Consider the following 25,498-nt stretch of genomic DNA (forward strand, 5'->3'; position numbering starts at 1 on the left):
ATATTCCACATATACTACATTTTATAACAAAAACTTTTCCACAAGAGTGTTTGTATTGCGGATGAGAGAAATTCACGAGGCATTCAGTGCACTTGCCCAAATCTTCTCTGGAGCTATTTGCGCTGTGAGACCTTTTCATTGTGCTACTTGCCTTTCAACGAAAGACGTGATCGTGCACAAAGTGTTGGCTTTTGACCTTCTTCTCTCACACTTTTTTTTCCACTCTTTGCCTCTTCCTCCACACAAAAGTGCACGGAATTTTTATATATTGGAAAGATTGGAATTCCTTCGCAAAATGCCATCACACACAAAATGGGAAGATCATGGTGTTGCTACACTCACCTGAAGACATCCACAAAGTCCGCGACGTCCCCGAAAAGCTGGCATTTTGCGATTTGCCTTGTAGAATCGATGGAGGGCTGTTAAATTGCCGGATGTATTGGCACCCTGACCTCCTGTTGTCCAGCAGGCAATATCTGGGAGACGTGATGTGATCCCACTGAGATTGATGGGACACGATGGAAGTCCCTGTAAAGAAAACAAAAGGAAATGAAATTATTAATAAAAAAATTAGGAGTGCTTATTAGCGCAATTTAAAGTGAGAGATAGAGCTTTTAAATCATCTCAAATTACAATTTTCCGGCAGCAGTGGAGAATCCAAAATGATTAAAATTGACAGTCTGACAAATAAAATAAATGGCATGAGTTGCATTCTTCGCGTAGTAATTTATTTTAACATACAAGAGATTGATTTAAATTGCGGAGAAGTTAAATGGCATTTTTTTTGTTGAAAATATTTCTCCTGAACCGATCTCTTTCTCCATTCCCTCGTGGGCTCAATTAAATCGTCGAATGGCATATAGTTGAGAAAATTTTTGGACAGTCATCGAATTTAGGAGTAGCGCAAACAAATAATTTATTCTGTTAACACAAAAAAAATCTCAAACTGTGCGCATGAGGAGGGTAATAGCAGTGATGAAGAGTGGTATGAGATTGAGGGAAATTCTTCCGACTAATCTTGAGCTGATGTTGCATTGATCACTCTGGCATTGACATCGTATTTCCAAATACTTGTCCATATTCCTTCTGATGCAATCGTGTTCATCATCAGCTGTACTGCACATGCGAAGCATTCGATGTTCCTCAGGATCTGTCTTAATGGTCAGGAAGATTTTTCTGCAGAACCACGTAGTATTCCCCCCGGAGTCACTCCCTTCGTCACAATCCACTAGAAGATCCTCAAACGTCTTCTCCTCACCCCCATGATTAGTTAGTAAAGAGCATCGTGAGTTATTGAGTGAATTGCAGCTGTAGCACCGTAGAGCGAAAGCTGAAGAAGTCATCAACAGGAGGACTGTGACAGTTGCATATAATTTCTGCATTTTCACTTTTCAATCGCGCCCCACGAGCCAATACAAACACACATGTAATCGTGATTTGAAAATGAAAACAAATGACTCCTCATTTCCCTTTTCGTCTTATTCACAGCCCTTTTGATTAATGCTACACGTCTTAATGGGAAGCCCCGGAGTAAAGAAAGAAAAAATCCACATCATTGTGGAATCGCCTCCACATATAAGAAATTTCACCACTTCCGTGTGTGGAATTTTAACGATCCTCATGCAGCATGGCCATTTATTAACAATCAGAAAAAAATAAAGGCAAAAATTTCGGTGGAACCCCACGAATATGCTCGCTAATTGACACCACAGATGGTTTAAATGTAAATTACATAAAAATCCACCCAAAAAGACATCAAATGCACGAGACTTTCGATTTTCTTTCCTCTCTGTCACTCCCTTTGGCGCATGTGTGTGATCACATTCCAGTGATCACATCGATAAATTTCTTGTCGCCAACACTCAATTGATCTCTCAGTTGTAGCTATAGCCCCCAGCCTCCCCCTCCTCCGCCCAGGTATTGTGCAACAATTTTTGGACAATAACATGATCTTTTTTTTTGCTTTGCTCAATCCAGGAAGGATCTCCCATATCTTTCTTCTATTGCCCTGCCGGCGAGAAAAATTTTCCTCCACATGCGATCTACACGTGATCACATGAGATGCGTTTCACTTTTACCGATGCTACGTGCAGAAAAAAAAGAAGCAAAGAATAACAAAGATCGCGATGCCGCTCATCAAAGGGAGTCTCAAAAGAGTGTTGCTATAGGTACATAATAATTCAATCTAATTCAAACTCTCTTTCACCGTCAAAGAGATGGTACTTTTTGCTTCTGGAAGCAAAGCAAAAAAAAAACAGCCAAGAAAGAAAAGAAGATTGGATGATATTGTAAGAGGTCCAAGCACGATCTTTTGCTCAAGGTCGATCTTCGGAAATTTCCTTGCGCGCATGGTAATCGCGGGAAGGTGTGTGAGATGTTTTTTTTGCCCTCTTCCTCTCTGCAATTCCATCGCGTATATCTCTGCACAGTGTTAATAAAAATAAATAATTGCTGCGGTGGTTCTTCGTGAGTACACACAGACACCACCACCCAGAGTCAAATGAATTGGGTCAGTAAGAGTAAACTTTCCGCTTTGGGCGTATAGAAATCGAAATCGGTGGTGTGGTGGATATTAAAATCACACATTGGTGGGTTACAAAAAAAATCAAGCAGAAAGATAGCCAATTTGACGAACGACGATCCAAAAATATCATAAAAAGTTTATAATTATAAACAAATTATTTATAATTTGCCTCTCCATCATTCGCATCATCCATGAGAGTGTGCCAGCAATCTCTAAGACGTGCAGATGGATGAGATGTGTAGAAAAAAAAAAGTTTTAATCTACTATGTTTTATGGAAAACCGGTTGACGATTTTTTTTTATGTTTGCATCGAGCATGATATGAAAATTGAAAAGAGATTCTCTCTTTCTCTGTGCACAAACCATCAACAGCACATACATATATGTACATACATACAGGACGGAAATCTTTGAAACTTAATTAAGACTCTATGGGAGAATAGCCAGTGGCGTAGACAGAGAGAGTGAATGTTAGGGTGTAAAATACCTTTAAAAAAATCAGGCAGTTTAGGGAGTTTAGGTAAATACTTAACATTTTTTTCTAATTCAATTAATGTTCTAAATTCTCCTTTTATGCAAACTATTTATTCATTCCAGCACCGAGTCTTTAACGTTTGACATTGATTTAAATGTTTGATGCCTTTTTTTCTAACGTTTGACGTATTTTTTCTGATTTTTAGAGGACAAAGGTACGTCAAACATGAAAAGTTTAATGAGAGAAAAGAATCGTCAATCTTCAGAAAATCAAACATTAGAATAACAAGTATCAAACGTTAAAATCAATGCCAAACAATTAATAATATTAACAATTTTGCATAATAGGAGAAATTTGAACATATTTTGAATTTAAAAAAAATGATTAAGAAAAAGGTGAAAACAACTCTATTCTATCGATCCTATTCATCCCATCTTACCACTACCAAGTAAAAAAAATCCACAAGGATTTTTTAAAGAATTTTTAAATTAATTTAATAGAAGTTTTGAAGTTAAAACTTCCCAAGTACGTGACTGTCGCCCCATCACGGGAGAATCTGCCTATCTATATCGTGAAAAGAATTGCCATACACAGTTTATACCTTCCACGATACGATCATATGGAAGGTATATACATAATGTAAAAATTTTGCAAAAGAACATGGAAATGAAACTTGTTTGACTTGACATTGATGAAGGGAATTCCTTTGAGAGACTCTTCGAATAAAATGGTGTTTGGGAAGATCATTGGCCAAAGAAGAAAGCGCTATACAGCTGCATCACTAATTGCCATATGAATTGAATGTTCAACCTGTATTTTATGTACCTACACATGACTTTTCTGAATTCAACATCACGCGAAAAATGGGTCATGTAGCAAAAGGACAAAAACAACATGTAGTGGCGCATTCAATCAGTATGTTGAGATTCTGTCTCATGATTGCAATTTGTACTGCCACTTGTCTTTGTCAATTTTACACAATATTCTTATGCTGATATGGCAAAAGAAAAAGTTTAAACTTAACATGGTGAAAGATGACAATTTTCTCGGTCTTGTGCATACAAATTTCCCATCATGCCACTAGTGACACAGAAAGAATGGTATGATGGACGCATAAAAATAGGATGCTGAGTGAAGAAATGAAAGGTTTTTCAATATTTAGTGTTTAATTTACAAATTAAGCATGATGTGTACCTTCCAGCGATCACTCATCCAAACAAATCCACTATTTATTGTTTAACTAATTTGTACGTACAAGAGCCCGCGATGTTTTGCGTACAAACACAAGATCAATTAGAAAAGTAGCAGACTTTCTGGAAATTTTTATAAACAGGAAGCCACTTTACCTTTTAAATTGAAAAACAAATGTCTTCAAAATATATACATATACAAGAGAAATTGCAATAAATTAACGAGGAAAATGAACTTTTAATCATGAATTGTAATTTGTAAACATTGAAATTAAATATAAATTTCATTCATGTGGAATTTATTTTGACCCCACTGCTATATAGCTCGCGAGTCAATGAAGGTTATCTATGTATATAATATAGATTTTATATATTTTTTCTAATACCGTCAAATGGGGCACATTCAGTTCTTTTCTTTTTTTCAAATAAATCATTTTAGCCAAACTTATCTGAAATTTTTACAAAAAAAAATCAAGGAATGATTTATTTTGCTCCGTTTAATTTTTTTTTTCATTTGTGCAAATGGAAATTAAATTCCCTTGTTGAGATTTTGCTCGTTATTTTCCATTTCATTGACAAAAAGTCTGCGCAGAGAGTTTCAGGCTATAAAAGCAAAGTAAAGTGAAATTTTCGCCTGAAGATGTTTTGTCTTCGATGGAAATAATATTCACAAGACATCTATAAAATAATGAATTCAATTTCCCATTGCGAAATACTTAACAAAACAAAAAACATTGCAAATTTTAATTTATTTAATTAACCCATTAAATTAATTACGCCCTTTTTTATATCACAACATTTTTATGTCTTCTGGATTAAATACTCTTTCACTCTCTATCCGCATTCTTTGAATTACGATGCAGAAAACGAAATTTTCTGATTGTTTTGCTTACTTTTTTTTCACAAAACAACCTGGCGCCCAATGCGTGCTTGCGTCTCTTTCCCATCCAACCATCTGCAATTAATTCTTTTTTTTTTGCTGATGGGTGTCCACAAAACTTCCACGACATGTAATTTATCATCTATTAAATATTTTTCATTCAACTCTTATTCATTTTCACGGTGCTGGATGAAAATTGAATGTCTTGCTTTCGTTTGATTTTTTTGCTCATTCTTTCACTCTCTCAATCTTCAACTTATTGATTGATGAAGCAAGGAGAGGTAAATCTTTTCTGTTGAAATTACAACAAATTGATATTGATACACATTTGAGTGGGCTTTTCTCTTCTTTGCCCCACCTGTGAGAAAATCCCAACGTGGTGCTCATAAATGGTCTTGTCTCTCTAAATATCTATATAGGTACATATGTTATGTACCTTAAATATCTACCATAAAATATGTATGTACTATGTATCTTATGTTGAGAAGAGGGAGTGAAATGCGGAATTGAAAAATTACAGAATATTGCCGTATCCGCGGAAAATTAATATTAATTAACCATATATGGGGAGGTGTTGGGCAAGAGAAAAATCACGTAGAAATTGATCTCAATTGCAATTCTTGTGAGTGAGTAGGTATGTGTGCTTAAGATTGCTGACCACGAGTGAGATTAGAAAGGTATACAATATAAGAGGTTTTTGGGTGAAAAAAAAATTCCAGCAATTTTCAAAAGAAATTGCAGTGAATTAAACCTTGATTGTTGAGTGCACAAATTTATCCATCAATTAGGAATTGCAGTAGAATTTGCATAAATTGATCTCAAATGAGATATTAAATTGATATGCAAAACTTCTGTTAACCGTCAAAGTCATATTTATGCAGATTTTATGCAAATTCCTTTTCTTCTGGAAGTCAATTCACCATCAATTTTCCCCTGCAGTGATCTCACACTGATCGTGATCACAATTTTCTTGTTTTTTCCCCTATTAATGCGCGCGAGACAGGGTAAGAGACAAGAAAAGGTTGCACGATGAATAAGGAAAAATTCGTCTTTTATTGAACATTTGAAATAATGACGTTCACTATCTTTTTTTTTCTTTTGTCGTCCTCATGATCAATTTCGCAGTGATCGTGCATTGTTGTTACTAAATGTACCAACAATTGGTGATCATATTTTTTTCCTGAAAATATTTTCACTTCAAAGTCAACGGTTGTAACCGCGAATTTGTCTGCAAAAGAGCGACGAGAATGGCAGAAAATTGGCTGAGCTTGATGGCAAAAGAAACCCCCAAAGTATGCAGAAAAAAAACTGACCATTCACGTGAGAATAAGAATAATTTATCACTATTTTTGGCAAAAGACGCGGTCAATTTTTTTTTGGCTTAAATTCACAGTGGTGGTGTGAAACAATTCATGAAATTCAGTTCCGTACATAAAATGTGTGAAACTTTCATTTTCGCGATCATTCTGTGCTTGATCTTTACCTCTCTATATAGCAGACTCAAACATATATAACACAGAAAGCATTTAAAATTCAACAAGTTGGAGGTGTTTGGATGCAATCTAAATTGCTTGTACCCTCAATGAAGGCGCGTGAAATGTAGTTAGAGTGTGATCTTGAGAGATCTCGTTGAAGTGAATCTTGGTCATTGCCGATAAGGCATTCACAAATTAATAAATTACCTGTCTGAATGTATTTGCGCACTTTGCTACGGACTTTCATCATTCATCTTTGAATAATTTACTACACACACCACATGACCGAGAAGAATTTGCATATATACTTTACTAATTTATCATCACAACAAACCCAGCCAGAAGGGACAATTATGGATTTTGAAAGTCAAAAATTTTCGAAAAAATTGCAAACTTTTTTTTTCTCACAAATTTACCTAATTTTTCATCCACAAAAGAACTAAAAGTAAATGACTTAATATGTTTGAAAAATTTAACGGTTGAATGTAATTTAGTATACATGAAGTAAAATTCCAGCTCATCAATCACAATTTATCAGAGGAAGATCAGGGACAATCACAGGTATATTTAGAACTATATTGAAAGGCAAAAAGCATGTATAATTTTCTTTAAGAATACTATAAAGAACTACCGCAAAGGTACGGTGGAAATAATTGAGATGTAACTGTGCTCACGAAAAATTTACTCACTCAATCGTATTGAGAGTTGTTGTGCTATATAGTCTGTGGAACTAATACTGCGATGTTCTCCTTCCTTTGAAAAGCTTTTTAGTGAATCCAGCAAAGTATGTAACAAAAAATATTTGCAATTTTACGTGAATGGAGATGACCTTGTTGCCGTTGAACGTTATTAGCATTTCTCATGCTCCTTATAGTGGTGCACCTCTTGTCCGTGTCTTCGCATGAGAAGAATTACATGCATTTGTAAGTGATCTGTTTCTCAATTGAAAATTCCTCATTCTTGTTAATTTGTCGTCTCGACTCTTGGGCGCTCCTCTAAATGGGAAAATTGTCTACTTTGCGTAATTAATTGACTGCGTGGTATAAAGACAAAATTAGGGGGTGTGGGAGACGCGAGGTATTTAGCATTAAAAAAGGAGTGTCACGATTTTCCACTATATGCTGATACTTTCTCACCACACCACCGCGCGCGCACGTATAGACATTTAGTGAAAACCTCAATCTAGACCTCAATTTACGTCTAATTGATAATTAACACACACATGAGACACTCCATGCCGTGGCAACAAAAAGAAACTTTTTCTCTTTTAATGAAAATTGTGTTAGTAATGCGAATTTTTCGGTAACACACATGCCAACAAAATTTGAAAGATTGCATTGCAAAAGAGCGACACACTGTAAAATGGTAGGATACCTTGATTGGGAAATGGTGATCAACCCACTCACTGTCTCATTAAATGTACTTTAAAGCGCGTTGCGTTTTCAAAGCGTTGCTGCAACAATACGCGCACGCTGGTGATTGAACCATTTAAAGATGGTGGAATTTGCATTAAGAAGGAGGAAAGAATCGTTCATAATTTAGCATACAAAATGCTGCTGTGCACACACAAAATCGCCAACATAAATGAGATTTTTGCATTTACATTAATCACTCAAAAAAACTTGAAGGTTCCCATCGCTACTGGAGATCTCCGCGCAATATACTGTGGTTAAGATTAAATTTGCACGACGTGCAAAAGAATCGCGTGAATGTGATACTGATTTTACTCTTATCAGCAACATGTCTACTATTTCATCTCAACACATCTATTTTCGCACTGATGCATATTGCAAGAAAGAATTACACTTTGGAACGAAAAATTTAAAATTAAACGAATCCCAAATTAAATAATTAAATTATTAGAGAAAAGTTCTCTTCTATCTTCTATGATATTTTTTATAAATTAATTAATAAAAAAAAAGAATTCAAATGTTTTTCTTTTTTTCAACAACTTGATTCATCATTTGCATATCAAAATCATTAAAATTAGTTGCATAGTATATTTTTCCTTGGGGCTCGACGATAAGAATTAACCCAACAAGATGTGAATAAAAAAATTATTCTCAGTGATGGTGGTGGTGTCATTGTCACAAATTAATTTAAATAAGATAAAATATAATTCTCCGTCCTCCAGAAACAAGCACATGCAGCTGAGCTTGTCTGATGACACCACATGTTGCGAGAGAGATAATATGATAAGATCCCGCAAGATCTGCCACAATGTTTATTTAGCAAACTTTTTTTTTAAATGTTTAATTCATCTCCCTCATAATATTGGTGAATTTGTGCGAGCATTTTATTCTTCATTGCTGATGTGTGTAAAAAAAAAAGAGTTTACTTTGAGTAAATGGGGGCGAGAGTGAAAAATTGAATTATATTAAGAAAAACTACATATATACTTTTAATGCAGCAACAATGAAAAAGAGCCTATTAAATTCAATTACATAATTTACACAATATATTTAGGCAATAACACCTCTTTTTCAACACACAAACAATAGAAATGAGAGGAAATAGACTATGGATAATTTTTAGTGTTTTCCATGTTTCTTTTCCAATTTGCCATATAAGCGGGGAGTTAATATAAATTCAAGGTGATCGCACTTCTTTTCGTCGCATGTGAGTGAGGCAAAAGTGAGAAAAAAAGCTCGTCTTGAGAAGTTGGATATATTCCATGAAAGAGCTTTGATGGGATTTTCGAGTAAATTAAGCTTAGTGTCTCACATGGATGATGGACGATGATGTATGTGACTGTTTGGTACATGAGGAGAAAGCTATATATAGAGACGTTTCGGGGGAGAATTAGCATAAATTATCGTATAATGATCAATTTTGCAGGTTGTCAAACGTTGGACAAAACTGCCAGGAGATTTGAATTTGTGACCTTCTTGGTGGAGGAGGACTCCCTTTGGCGCACGAGATGCAAAAGAGATCGCTCCTCCATAACTCTACGAGATCACCGTTAAAATTATAGTGCAGTGTGTGAGCCAGATATAATTAAAAAGGTGCAATGGGTGTGAGAGATTCCAGCAGCAGCAGCAGCAGTGGCTATATACCTCCTGATGCCGGAAGAAAATAAAATAACATGAGAAAATGTGTTCACCGTCGTCGCAAGGAATTCTACGCGATGCTGTGTCTCTAAACTTGCGACAAGTGATCGCAACATGTCGAACTTAATATCCAATCTGATCAAAGGGGCACCTAAATTCCACAATATTCAACACCATTGCACCTTCTGGGAGACATCGCGCTCTATACCTAGGACATTTGCATACAAAGGAAGTATTACGATTTTAAGGTAAGTTGCATAACAATGCACATAGATTTTTTTTGTGGTTGCATTTCTCAAAATCGTGCAGAATCGTTTCGTGTCAACACTTCATGAATAGTCGTGTTAAAAGTGTGAACTAGTTACTTCAATCCCAAACAATGGAACGGGAAGGAAACAAGTGTTTGCTTCACATACAAACATCATCCTCATGCACAAAAGTCATCTAAGCGAAAAAATATGTTGTCCTTTGCAATATTCTTCGTAATGTTGCAATTGCAAAGCAATTATTATTAAATTGTAAATTAGTGTGACGAACAAGCACATTGATCATAATCATCATTAATCATAATATAGTAATAAGTCTTGATTAATAAGCTTTTCTCTAAAAGCTCATAGGTTAAGGAAGGGGTAGAAATTCCCGTAAAATACAAAAAAAAATTTTTGGAAAACTTTTAAAATAAAATTTTGTTGAAAAATTCCAATTACTTCTAAAAATATCTTAAAATTGGATCTATTTGGTCGTACTCTTGAGTTAAGAAATAAATCATTTTATTTATTGGTTTTAAATATTAAAAAATTTTAGATTTATTTCAAAATTTTAATCTAAGAACTATACTTGTTGTGTAGAACATTTGAGGAAATAGCAAACAAGACTTTTCCACGCTATTTTTACAAAAAATCCCTCAAACCGAATACCAAGAAAATTTTTTTTAATAAAAACTCCCAGGAGCACTCATTGTCATTCTCAGGGGCCTGACAAAGTCCCTTCTTAGCCGAACTCAGCAAATTAATGGCGGACGGTCATTCTACATTTGCTTAACACTTGGAGGATCGAGATTTCTAACCTCGAAAGATTGACCTTCATTTTCTTTCGACGATCTTGAAGTAATGGAACTTCCCTACACACAGATCTAGAAATTATCACGATATTTTCAAGAGATTTTATTCTGTGATGTTTTAAAAAACGTCGAATTAGTTACGATGGCCAGCAAAATCCTTCAAGGGTTAATAAATATTGCCTTAACTTCTCTCCTTCATAATATTTTAGTAAGACTAATTTTCAATTTCTTAAAAAAAATTTCTTAATTTTCAATTTTATTTTAGTGTTAATTTGGCTATTAAAAATACTTTTACATTTTGGTAATAAAAATTCACGATAAAAACTCAAAAATTAAATAATAAAGACATGCAGAATGGTTTAAAAATTACCAAACTTATAAAACATGCTTCTTTTTGTAATAAACATTAATTTGCCTTTTATGTTAATGATACCTTAAGAGCTTGTTTTTTTATGTATGCATACATATAGCTGAGAGCACATACATAGGGGTGTACTCTCTGCACAGCAGTTGGTACAGCTATTAGTGCGATCCATGCATGGGATCATGGTTCAGTTAGTAGGTGAGAAGATGACATGATCTTAGAGACACGCTGATCTTGAACAAATTATCCACCTCCCGATGACGATCTACTACATTCCGCTAAGCGGGAGAGTGGAGTAATCAATGACTTTAGCTAAAACAATATATATGTAGGTAGGTAGTTATTAATGATTTTTCAAGGCATCTCTCATGTGAATATTGAACCAAGGTGTATACTTTGCGTGGGTGGAGAAGTTCAGTTGCAGGATGAGTGAGCGACAAGGCTTCTTTTTTCACAACTTCTTAATTCTCACATCGTGTAAGTGATGTATTTGTGATGAATATGACGCGATAGAGGTGGCGAAGGAGAAGTAAATTCTGCGTGAAAATGTCCTGGGGCATAAAAGTTGTTGTACACGCAGCATTAACTTTGCATAACGGCAACATGAAATATTAAGTTGGAAAGAGTTTTATCGTGGAAGGCAGCAGCCGATCTGCCATCATCATTAAAGCGGTTTGGGGAAGCCAATATAGCAAAATGACACTTGAACGATTAAGAGATGCTAAAAAGATCTCGTTCTCTACATAACATTTTGATGTAACATAATCAATTTCAGGAAATCCAAACGTTATGTATTTTATGACATTTCATAAACATATTATTTTGCAATTAATTCACCATCAATGCATCCCTTTTCATTTTCACTTTCATCAACAAAAGTGCACCATACAGCGCGAAGAAATCGCATCTCTTATGTGAAAGATTATAATTTAATTGTGCCAAAGATGGGTTGATCGTTAGGAAAGACGAGATGTGTGATTAATTTATTTACGATCACCACGAGTCAGTTAGAGATGCCTTATTTAAAATTTCTCAATTTTCTCTCAAGGCGAATTGTTGATGAAAATTGTGAAGATTCTCTCGCGATGCTGCTCTCACATCAGATACAGTTATCAACGTGGAATCTTTATTATATGGATATATCGTCGTGAATGGGATTATATTGTTTGGCTGAAGGAAGAAAGAAAAAAAAGTTAATGGAAGAAGAACAACAGTTTATATGCTGACGATCACACTCATTTTAAGAGCTAGGTATAATATTCAATGATCGTGCACGTACATAGGAGCAAAAATGGCAGATGGTGTACTACTCTCTGCACGATGATGGTACATTCCCTTCTCAATTTATTGCCATATACGATCCCAGTTTTCACCTCCAATAAACTAATGCACCTAACGGAGGAAAATACGCGGTCGTCAATTTTATTCGCGCTACGTGATAAACGATCCCAAAATGACTTGCTAGTTACATTGTACACACTAAACATACCTATATGTAGGTTTTATTGAGTGAAAGAGGGGCGCTCCAAGAAGACAGTATCGTCTACCAATTTTTTTTCATCATCATTTTATTATTTATTATTTATATGTGCAACTCCCCGCACATTTCTCCCCAGCACAACATGAAAAATTTCTCTCGATCATGAATTTCTACTCTGTGGCGCCGGTCAGTTTGTATGCGAATTTTTGTACGTACGGGAATGACAAAAAACAGGGCTTCTCGCGAAAACATTACCATCACTTTTGGTGATCTTCTCAAGATGTGTTTTGCACCAAAAAATCTTGTCAAAAAAATTTCCGTCTTGTAAGCATGTTTGTGTCTTTTTTTTCGCGGCCTCCATTGTCGTCGTTCCCCCAGTTTACAGGGCTTTAAATCAGTTTTGTTGAAATTACAAAAATAACTACAAAGTGCCTCCATTATCTTGTGTCTGTGATCAAGATACAAGATCATGTGATTAAATGAGAGGCACACTGAATGAATAAGAAAAAAAAAAACACAACGTCAGTGAGAAATTTGTGCAGCAATAATGAAAAAAATATTTCAAGTGAAATACCGCCAAAAAAAAAAAAGTTTTATTAAAACTTTAGACATTTTTCTCATGCGTTCAGTTGTAATTTTCATTGTTAGCTACTGCAAATATATGGGGCAAATTGTGGCGATAGCCGTGTAAATGATCGTTAAAAGTGATCAATAGAATATTGAGAGCTGTGGGAGTCCTTCACAATATTTTGGAGTAGGTAATTCAGGTGCGCATGCTATATAATTTGTAGCTATACACGATATATAGCACCCTTAATTGATGTTCAAACTTCACAGGGAAATATTAATGCAATTAGTCTCCGAAAAAACATGACTCCTAACTATATAATTATATATGTAGGTACATAGTGTTAAAAACCTTAAACTATTCAGGGGTTTCAGAAAAGAAAGAAATCGTTAACATTGAATTTTTAGAGACTTTCGTGTTGATTCTTTTTAAAGGTGCCTTTTTTTGCCATCCAAACCACACTGATGACAGCGGTACAAATAATTCACATTTAATGTAGTTATTCACAAGAGCTTGTTTCTTCGTTTTTTTTGTTCCTCTTCTACTTTGCTTTTAATTTCACATTCATTTTCCTCCGATGAGGCCAAAAGAAGAAAAAAAAACTGTGGACAAATGAAAGAAGTGGCGAAAACGTATGTTTGAGGTGACACACCGCGACTACACCAAAGTGATCTTGGCTTCAAGGGAAATCGCAAAGTCTCTGTTTTTTCAACATACTACCTACCTACATATATATTCTGCAATTAACTATTGGCACACGAACTGACTTTTTTCTTCTCTCAAAATCTTTCTCACTGTTTGGAGAGAAAGAGAAGAAGAAGAACAAAAAAAGCAGTTTCACTTATTTCAATTATCCACCTCGTAATCATTAACATCCGTATCTGACTTTTCCATCATTTCATTAATATAAATAAAATATATATATGTATAACTATATATGTAGGTACTTAAATAGAGGCTCTTTTTTTTTGCTGTAACATGAAACTTTGTTTTCAATTCATTGACTTATGTTACTGTATTCCTATATATGTATGTTGTTGTACTTTTATTTAATTATTATGATTTTTCGCGAAATTCTTTCTCCATGTTTCCCCGTCGAATAGATATGTTCTTGTACATGTTGGCTATTTGTGGAATATCCAATGAACTCGTGGGAAAAATATTCTTTTACACGAAACAATAAGTTATCGAAGGAAAATTATTATTCATTGAACAATGATCATTGAAAAAAAACTTTGATGGATTTTCATTGCGTTTTCTCTTGAACCCCACTACTATAATATTTTTTCAATTCTGTGAATTTTAACGATTTCCCCCCTCTTCTATCGTTTTCCATTTGGTTTTTTTTCATGTTTAATCAATTTTAGTCAGAACGAGATAAGAGAAATATCTGTGTTAAATATGAAAATTTATTGGAAAATTGCAAGATTTTTTTTTCTTTATTGATTTTAATGCAAAAGCTTATAAAGCATTATAAAAGCATTCCCCTAACGATATAAAAGCATAAATTGGCTTCTCTGCAGAGTTCACCTGATTCATTAATGATTTATGATGCACTTTTTTTTTCGCAACACAATATGTTCAGGATAAAATCTCGCAGAGAGTAATTTTACTGTAAATTTCTGACCACAATTCGACATACTTCTCTCGGGCTTTACAGCATATCAGCCACCTCTCCCGCAAACGTTACTTTCCGCAAAAATATTGCACGTTCATTGGATATCTTACAACCCGAAAATTGGGTCGCGATCTTTCGCACATGTTGCACAGAGAATCAAAAGAGAGGTCTTGATGATGGAAGAAAAAAAAACAAACTTTCCGAGAGTTTTGTTGTGAAAATTGAATTTTTTAGCATTTAGCAAAAGACAAAAAATTATTCCAAAAATATTTCACCGGGAGAGTCTCATTTTTTTTAAATTGAAGAAGAATTGTGGCAAAATGCAAAAGTAAAATTCTTGCGACATTCAATCTTCTCGTGATAGTTCACAAGAGCGTTGACATTTTGTAAATTCCAAAAGTCGTTTTGAATGAAAAACCCACAATCCCATTGAGATTAAAATGTGTGTGCACAAGAACGACCAATTTATACAGTCATGAATGTGCAGTCGGACCAACCCGGTTCTAGCAAATCCGTCCTACCACGAAATCTGAGCTTACAGGAATATTTTTGAGGAAAATTTTTGGACAGGCATCTTCAGATAGCCTCCAAGCTTCATGAAATGGCAAAGAAAATGCAACCCAGAGGAAAATGAGTCGGGAAAATGGAAAAGAAAACTGGGCTTCTTGCTTCGTGGTAGGACGGTCCGTCTTTCACGTTGTTTTTTTCCACTGAACTGACTAACCTGATTAATTTCTCTTACACAAATACACTTCACCATATCACAATAACACTTAGACAATGTTTTGAGGCCGAATTAACTAATTAAAACAGATTTTTCTTCTTTTTTATGATGATGAAGAAAATTTATGAAAAAGTACGAGAAGAGAATGAAGTTGCGGCGAGTTGAGGTGAAGTGGTGAAATTTTTGTCAGCTGTTTTTTTAGGGGAGACTGGTCCAATTCTGGCAATTCCATAATTTTGTTTTGTGTAGGGGAGATTGTCGCAATATGGACATTTTTTTCAAGAATTTGAAAAAAAAAAAGATTTTTTTGTCATCATTTTTTTAACATTTCGTTTGTCCACTTAATAAGTCTTATCCCGCGAGAAGGAAAGACTGGAAATTTCCAGATTATAAGGGACATTAAAAATCGTTTTTTTTTATCCTATGGCTTTGAACAGACGGAGGCGGATTTTGGTTGACGTCTTCGCGAGAAGCGTATTTTTTGACACTTAGCGGAGTATTTTTTGCGCTAACATAACCTCAAACATTGTTTTTTTTGTGCAAATAAGTGACAATTATGGGAAAAATGAATTGCTCTTATTTCTTTTTCCTGGCGAAAATTTGCATAATTCGGTTTTTTGTCACAAAATGTGCATTGAGGTTATGTTAAGTGGAAGATTTTCTCAGGGCGCAAAATTATACTCACTCACGTTTAATGTGAGGAAAATTCCCTCTCCCCCCAAACATAACCTCAAAGTAAATTTTCATGTGCAAAAACTGTGCGATTTATGGGATGAAATGCTATGAAAACCCCCCGGAGGGATGCCCTTCACCCTCTTAATTATTTTCCTAGCCAAAATTCTCACACTTCCAATTTTATTTTTCACAAAAAATGGGTCCTTCCCGTAACTGCAAAGGTTTTGCTGAAAATTGTTCATCATTGAAATCTTGGCATCAGGAAGTTTCTAAAGAATCTTAGGAGCTTCCTGATGCATTTTATTTGATAAGACAGGCACATCTTTTGACATTTTTGGCTTCTCTCGCTTCATCATAACCTAAAAAAATTTCAGCTAAATTAGGTATATTTTTTAGCGTATAACACCAAATAGGTTGTAAAATATACCTGCTAACATAACCTTGCTTAAATTGTTGTAAAAATAACTCGGAATTGAAGGAATTATCGATTGGAAAAAAATTAATTTATTTTGAGGTTATGTTTTGCTTGACTGAAAATTTCCTTTTCGTAAATCTACAGCCGAATTACGCAGTCATATTTTACGCGAGAAAAAAGGTTTCTCCGAACATAACCACAATTTTTTGCCCCTATGGACATGAGGTTCGCGGCCGTAAAATACTAAAATAAAAAAAAACTCAATTTTTCTTATGTCACAAAAAAATGTGAATTATGCAAATTTTCGACTAGAATATTATTTAATAGTATAAAGGGTAACCCGCCGGACACCGTTCATTGCAGTTTATCCGATAATTTTCACTTTTTTTGCACACTAAATTTTTAAAAAATGAGGTTATGTTTATCTGTTTGGCTATTATTTAGCTGTTGGAAAAAGTTTTCCACTATATTTTAGAAATGGCGAATGTTTAAAAACGACGAAGAACCCGGAAATAAATTATTGTTTAAAAAGTCCCTGAATAAAGTTCGAGTTTAATTTATTTTTTGAAGAGATTTCTTTATTTGAAGATGTTTTTCTTATGTGGAATACCAACTATTTCACATACGCATTTATATGAAATACCAAATAAATATTCATGAAAATAGTTCGTATTTTTTTTCAATAAATTCGTCAAAAATTTGTTCTTTCATAATTATTTTTAAAGAAACAAATAATAGATAAGTTTAAAAAGGCTTAATTTGTGAATTAAAGGGAAAAATATGTTTTTTGTTAAGGACGTGTTCTTGGAAGTTTCTAGAATCAGTCAGTGGTGAATTTTAATTACGGAGGTGAAAACTTTATCTTCCCCTTCGTCCTATTGCGGAGACAAGGTACCAATTGTCCCACTGCGAAGGCAAATTTCCCCGCTTTTAGGCCGTCCTACCACCGAGCGGTCCTATTGAAAGCGGTCCGACTACGAGAGCACGACTGTAACACAAAAGCGCGATCATCTTATGGTTGAATTTATTGCAAAGCACCGTGTCGCAGCAAACATTTCGGAGCATCATTAACTAATAAATAATTAAACATCAAATGGTATTACGACATTTGATTTTTTTTATTTGTGAATCAATGACTTTTGCATTAATTAATTCAATTTATTCAATTTATAGTTTCTTTAATTCATTTTTTTTTGTATTTAACGCGGAATCTACAATTTTTGTCGGCTTCACTGTTATTTATTTTTGCAACCTCGCGCAAAATGGTGAATATTGCATACCTGCAAAAGACTTTAGAATTCTATACTTTCGTGCAAATTTAATTAACAAAAAAAAGAGAAAAGGAACGTCATGTGGGTGATTTCTTTTTATAGGTGAGAATGGTGGAGAAGTGCAAGAAAAACTTGCTGATATATCTCATATCATAATGAATGTAGCATGCTATATATAGCACAGTATACATACATATTTCTTTTTCTTTTGGATCTCACTGCGAAGATCAACTTTACTCAATAGCTCTATTTGTAAAGTTTTTAATTTCATAATTAAGTAATTAAAAACACAAAACAAGGTAAGAAAAATGCTGCAATGCTGAAGTAGGTATAAACCTGCGATACATACCACATTGAGCTTCTCCATTAAGTTGTTTATTTGGTTTTTGGTGCACATAATTATTTTTTTTTTACTCTTTGTGGACACAGAAAGTACGAAGACACGAAAAATTTATTCACAAATTATTACAATACTGCGAAAAATTAGCAGATTTCGGTCATTGGGCACAATAGCTGCAGCAACAACAACAAAAAAAAAAGTCACAGCATTTTTTTGTTGTTGGGAATTGAAAGGTATATAGTTTTGTGATTTTTCCTCAAACTCTTTCCTCTCGGGCAGCAATTAGTGCAACTTTAGAGGTCTTTTGTAATAACACCCAGACACACACACAGTCTGCACAATTTGTAATTATAGGCTGTGAGGGAAGTACATTTGTGGAATAAAAGTGCCTGGTAAAAGCCACAAAAAGACAATGAACTTATTCACATTTGAGTTAAATTATCTCTTTAGCGCCAATTAATTTTTCATCAAAAGCTCACACCGAACTCAATTATCAACGCGTAATGTCATGGTTTTTCAGTACACACTGTGCTATGTACGAATGGAAAGAAAAAAAAAACTTAACCAACTACCACACAACAGTTCACCATTCGATGATCTTCCGACAAATGGTGCAATTTTGTGCCTTCTGCACAAAGGAACCACATTTAATGTGTTACACACTCAAATGAGTACCTTCCTGTTGGGTAAAGCACCTTTAACTTCTTTTTTTTTTCATTAAACACCACACCACGGTTTAACCATATATAAGAATCCTCACGGTGAAATGTGCAAGAGATTGAACGGGAAAAAGACACACGACACGTGCTGATCGTTCGCCTCTGTGTTGGCAAATGATCTCTTGTGCAGGTGCTTCAGTACCTGGCGCTCTTGTGTTGTTATTTACCTTTCTCGCACCACTTGAATTTCCCACCAAAACACCACGAATCGAGCCACCAAAGAGAGGAAGAGAATGAAATGGGAAAAGAAAAGATCGCGAGATCGATGTGAGTGGAAGAAAAAAAAAAACCTCAAGAGAGAGAGAGAGAGAAATTGAGAGTTTTGTGTGAGAGATCAATAAATTAACACATGATCATGTTCATTAAAATAATAAAATATTTGAATTCCACGAGATATAGAAGAAATTCAGCAAAGGAGAGAGCCATTTTGATTAGAGGTGAGAGAGCTTTTGAGTAAAAGTCGTGTGGATATGTATGTATGTTTAGGTATTAGGGAAATGTGGGGAAAAGGCTTAAACACCATCAATACTTCATTTGGTAATTTAAATTGATAGTTGCATTGCTAGAAGGTCTGCAAATATGTTTTCGGTGCCACACGATCATTTGCTTAGAAATAGGGACAGTATTTTTTTTATCTTTCTCCACACTAAAAGGGGCTAATAACTAACACATTCGGCAATTTTTTTTGAATAAAATAAGGTAAATGATTAACCTTAGTTGATGGTACAATTTTATGACTTTCATTCGTAAGAAATTATATTGATAGAATATCCACTAAAAATCAGTAAAATGCACGATAGAGTAGATCATATATTTCGAAGTAAATTAAGATTGGTTCCAATATATGTATGTACGTGCCAATAGTGGAAGTTTGTAGAATAATTACAAAAAAAAATCTCAAAATTAAGGAAGATATTTGAGAGAAATAGCAGAACTAGAACTAGAAGAATTGGAAGATTTTCATTATTTTGTGAGAAGTATTTTAAGATTTTGACGGTTTTTTATTCTCTCAGTCGTGTTATATCAGAAAAATATACTTTTTCAGAAATCTTGGACATTATTTCTTAAAGCTTTTCTTTCAAAAGTTCAAAGTTAAGGAAGTTTTCTCTTTCATAAATCTTACTTTGTTGTACGACTTTTGTACAATATATGAGGATTTCTAGTATTTTATTTCGACAAGGTTATAAAACAAAAATTATTTAACTAATTTTATTAATTAGAAGCCCCTTGTGCTATACTTTCCTGAATGAATCAATTCCTTTATTGAATAAAAAAAAGTATGACGCGTGAGTATCAAGGTGATCGCAATGTTGTATTTTGTGAAATTTCTCCTTGGTAATATAATGATTGGAGAATGATTAAGGGATCACATGTGGGGGTCAATGAAAGGATCATTAGAAATTTCTGCTGAGTGTTATCGCGACAAATGCAGCAGAAATCTTGATTGATTTCTTTTCGCATCTCATCATAATCTCATACAAGATATGTTTTCTCTTTTTCAAACATAAATCCCATCACAAATTTCTATTACATTAATGCGCCTTTTCTCAAGAAGTTGATTCGTTATAAAGAACAAAATCTTTTACCTTCTCTCGAAATGTCTTCTCTCACTTGTTGCTTTAGGAGAGTTTATAAATATTTTCACGGATCAATGGTGCAGAAGACTTGGAGGTGCCAATAAAGCATTTTCTGCTTAAGCGAAAAGCCACTTAGAGTGGATCTCTTTGCCTTTTAGTTGTGGTGCTGTTGTTGTGTGTCTCTGGAAAAAGAAGAAAAATGTGTCAATTTCTCTTGTCACAAAACAAAGTCATTATCTCTGGTGGATAGCATTGCTATATGTATGCGCATATAAAACTTGTGCAATTTGCGCACATTAAAAAGCCCCCCAATATGTACGCGGTATTTGTGCTTTCAGATGAAAATCCACTTTGCATACACCTTATAGTTTTAGAGAGAGACTTTTATAATGAAAGTCGTCTCTTAATTCAATTTGATCTTTCCTCTAATAGCCCCACATTTTGAAGTTAGACAACTTGGAAAAGTGTCTCTAATGTCTCATTCTCCGTGTGATCACGTTTTTAGATCGTCAATTACGATTATGCGCACTCAATGGTTTTTGATCGTTTTGGTGAGTGTTGTGAACTCTTCGCCCAAAAGGAGTGAGATGTCTCTTTTTTGTTGATCTTCTCTCCTCTTATATTATGTAAAAACGTTCATTTTTGTCACATATGAATGAATTAACATAAAAATCACGCAAGCTTATGCGCTTGCAACATTTTATGCTTATGTTATTTACACTTGTTCATCTTCATAAATTAATAACAATTTATTTAATTACCCTTCGCATGGCGGGGTGTGTGTGCAATTGAAAGAACTATCAGTGTTATATTATGTGCAACAATGTTTCAGGTGATGACCACCGTGTGTTGAATGTTCACCGTATTAAAATTCTTCCTTCTACATATACCCTTTGAGATTTGCGCTTAAGATAGAGCCCAAAATGTACTTTCAATGCACATTGTTGATACAATTTAAAGATTTTTGCATTAAAAATCAACAAAACAAAACCCTCTCATATTATACCTTCATTAGCATCAAAGAAGTTTTATTAAATCACCAACCAGAATTACTTCATCGAATCATTTATGTAAGAAAAAAATATTTTATGATATTCGTAGCGTGAATTAGGAGCCGCCACACACGATACTTAAAAAATCCTATAATCATAAAAAATGGATCTGAAAAGGCGTTGAATAATTTTCATGATGATGATTTTAATGGATTTTAGCTGAAATATTGGGTCCGTCTCGATTGACCCCCTTTGCTGTTTTTTTTTTGTGAGAAAGTGAAGAGAGATAAATCTCATCCTATTTCCCCATCAATTGCTAAGTTAAATCACGTGCCTTGCGGTTCTCTCTTTCCGTCTGGATTCCACATAATAATTTAAATATTGTGTGTGGTGTCTCTTCGTATAGCATTGCAAGAAAGCCCTCAATGTGATTGTCCAACATGTAAAACAATCGCTTATTTTCGTACATCTGCCACCAACATTAAATGTCTCTACAATGGGCTTTGCCCTGAATATCAATTGGACGGATGTTTGACCCATAGAGATCCATCAATTGGTGACAATATATTTTGTAAATCTGTGGGCAACAGCCATATGATGATTGTTAAATGGGTAATTGGATTTCTTATTTGACATACTCTTGCCTTTTTCGTGTGGACACACAAAATACTTGCGTAACTCACGAAAACCACTTAAGATAGATCATGACTATACGTCATATATGATGACTTTTAGGCAGGTTCAGATTGCTATTTGTAGTAGTAGTAGGAGGAGGCCCATTTATTTTGTAATTTTGATTTCAGGACATGATAGATATTCTCTAAGCAATTTCTTTTTCTTCTTTCTCTCTTAGGAATTCTCAGAATTTTTCCTTAACAAATTAAGAAAATTATCCGTTAAAGTCAACAAATTTTGCATATCGCGTATAGTGAGTTAACTTAAAATGGCATTGGTGGATATACCATAAAAGAAATTCATTTCACGTTGACCTAAGACAATATGCAATACAATAAATCTCGTTAATATGCAATAAAGAGAAAATTAAATCACTTTATACTGACTAATTGAGTATAGGTAATTATGCAATGCAAATTAGCTTTGCAAACTTCACAAAATCATGCAATAAGGTGAAAATTACAACAGTAGGAAGTTTTAAATAAAAATATAGTTCAACATTGCGGTATTCAATAATCACAGGTTTTACCCACACCTTTCAATTTTATTTACAAAGAATCGTAAAATTTAGAGAGTAATTCTAGAGTAAGAATTGCATTCAATGCGAATGCATCGTAAAAGCGTGAATGAATTACGTGGAAAAAGAATTTATTTTATTTTATCAACGCGTTTCTTCTATTCAGAATATATAATAAATAGAAAAATTATAAAATTTGCATTCAAAACAGAGAATATTCTAAATATAAAAAAGCTTTAGAACATTAATTTTTTTCAATGATATTTCTGCAAAATCTCTTAAAACACAAATATTGAAATTCTCAGTAGAAGTGCATGGAATTGCCCCACTCTCCCCCAAAGCAAATTAAAAGATTTTTTTTTCGTTAATGTTACTTCACAATAAAAATGTTCCGATTATCATGTAAAAAGAAAATTAATGTAAATATCTCACAATTCTCTCATTGAAGTAAATTTTATGAAATGCAAATTTCCCAAAATTATGTTTTGATGATATTGCAGAAAAAAACATACATTGCGTCCATTTAAGCCCATCGTAAAAAAAGCAATAAAACTCCAAATTGAATGGAATTTCTTAAATGAATTTTTGTATGTTTTTCCATGTTGTGAGAAATAATTGGGAATTGTTGATATTACCTCATCTGGTTAATTTCTCAAAATACATTTTCAAGAAATAACATCGCACATATGGGAGGAATATCAATATTATTCCTTTCGCTTTCATTTCCAATTGAATTTGACTTTTCCCCCCGAACGCAATCTGATTGATTTCTTGTGAGAAAATATCCATTCATTGTTGCCATTTGAGTTTTTTTTTCAATAATTCAAATCATTCAAATACAATGATATTTAATACAACCAGCAGGAGAGAGAACATCATTGATTGCATTGGTAATTGGACTATGTAAGGTATTACTGCACCCACGAAATTAATATTTTAAAGACACCTTTAGGTTCATTTGCCAGAAGCTATTAAAGTTGAATTTGAAAGAATGAATTTAGAGTAATATTTTGGAAATATTTTAAAGCGATTAGTCCAATAAAACATTATAAAATAGGAAATAAAACATTAATTCCGTCTTAAGAATAAAATAGATTTTTCCACGTATACCTACTTATTTTTTATCCACATCTCTTCTCTTCATGCTAATACCCCCATGTAGAGCAATAAATGAACTTTCTATATCCCCGCGTATCTCTCTCATTGACAAAGTCATAAAACGCGATTATTTAGTCTGCGCGGCGAGTGGTGTAATTTTCCAGAATTAGAACTAAAATGTTTTTGGAAGAAGAACCCAATTGACGGCACAAATTGTTCTGTTTGGTGGAGCACATAAAATACACAAATTTACGACTCTTCTGCACGACTGGCACAATCTCAAATGTACTGTCCTTGTGGGTGAGGAGAAGTACTGCATGAGTCACAACATACCGGAGTGTCTGAATAAAATGTTGCGGGCAGAGATCGCGCAGTTTTGATGTTATTGATTTTTAGCAACCACCCCTGTTGGTTGTAAAGTGCCAAGAAGGACTTTCCTGTGAGGGTCAAACGGCCGCATTGAATTTTTTTTTCTTTTGAATGTATTATGCACATGCCCTTTCCCCTAATGGAACATGCGGCAATGTTGAACAACATGAAATCATTTTCTGTGGTTTCAGCACATTTCTCAGCTGCTTGCTGTGCAGGAAAATGTGTCCGAGTCATCAGATAGAGTGCAACTTAATTACTATGTGTATAAACATTATGCCATGGTTGAGAATGTCTTAAATTCAATTAACAGCTCATTTTGAATGTCAGCCCACAAGGCACATAATGAGTGTTCTCAAGGAAAGTTTTGAGAATTTTCATCACGCACTTTCTTTCATTTTATATACACGAAAATTTCTCAAGCTTCATCAGTTTTTTTTCAGTTCCTGCACGTTGTACATTTCGAGAAAAATGTCTGAATATTCTTAAAGATTTATTTGGGAGTTTCGTGATATATTGAGATTAATTCTTTTAGAATGTCTCACGCAGAACATTTTTTTTCTATTCAAGGGCATCAATCAACAATGACTGTTTTGTATATTTCAACATTGAAATTCTAATGAGAAAAAGAACCGATAAAGTTGATTGAGAGACACTGCATTTCTAATTTAAACTAAATACTAAATAATACTGCAGTTCATTAAACCACAGGGGAATTATTTTGAAACGAAATACAATAAATTGATTTTTTTATTCGGTAAATTTGTTTTTAAACAGTGTCATTAAAAATTTATTGATAATACCACACATTTTTCCACGAAGAAACCCAACAGACAATAAATTAAGTCACTAAAATATAAAATTTGTACCCAAATATGGGGATGTCACGCCTCATTCACGCATCCCATCCCACGAGAACGTTAATATAGCAAAAAAGTGGCCCAAAATAGCTCAAAACAACACCGTATGGAAACCTTAAACGAAGTGTTTATTTTCATGTGGAGTCGCTGGTACGAAAATGAATTCTAAAGGTGGATAAATAAGTTCTTGCTTTTAATGTTTGGAATATTTCTTTGATTTGATGTTATAATCATTTTATTGCGGAGGAGAAGGAAATAAGGAAAATTTCAGTATTGAATGGTGGTTAAGATTCTTTAAAAAAAAAAATAAATTCAAATATTAAATTTAGAAAAAGAGTTTATTCACTTTGCAGCAGATCTTATATAAAACATAAAAAAAATAACTGGAAAAAGATTTGACCTAAATAAAAATCCTTTCAAATAAATTGAGCCAAGAACTTTTGAACCATCTTCTCCATATATTTCAACTTCTTTGCTATTGTCAAGTGAGATGGAGGCGAATTCATCTTTTGAGATGCCGAAAGAAATAAATTGCACAATTTTTCGTTGCTGCTATTTTTTTTTGCTCGAACATCTTGCATAA

General features: G+C 34.0%; 1 protein-coding gene across 7 annotated transcripts in view; it reads right to left on the minus strand.

Annotated features, from left to right (window-relative positions):
* The window catches only part of LOC129790720 (disheveled-associated activator of morphogenesis 1), a 38,291-nt gene that overhangs the window by 8,126 nt on the left and 4,667 nt on the right, over positions 1 to 25,498 (minus strand). For 3 of the 7 annotated variants that reach the window (XM_055828405.1, XM_055828413.1, XM_055828423.1), the window contains exons 3-4: positions 20,414 to 20,586; positions 343 to 528 (exon numbers count right to left, since the gene is read on the minus strand). In XM_055828405.1, the coding sequence (XP_055684380.1) occupies positions 343 to 387 (45 nt within the window). In that variant the 5' untranslated portion in view covers positions 388 to 528; positions 20,414 to 20,586. Of the gene's footprint in view, positions 1 to 342; positions 529 to 7,232; positions 7,683 to 7,917; positions 8,245 to 18,117; positions 19,091 to 20,413; positions 20,587 to 25,498 lie in introns of those variants that run through there. The other 4 variants (XM_055828396.1, XM_055828432.1, XM_055828439.1 and 1 more) reach the window with 4 other exon arrangements.

Source organism: Lutzomyia longipalpis, chromosome 1, assembly GCF_024334085.1.
Source record: "Lutzomyia longipalpis isolate SR_M1_2022 chromosome 1, ASM2433408v1".
Taxonomy (NCBI): Eukaryota; Metazoa; Arthropoda; class Insecta; order Diptera; family Psychodidae; genus Lutzomyia; species Lutzomyia longipalpis.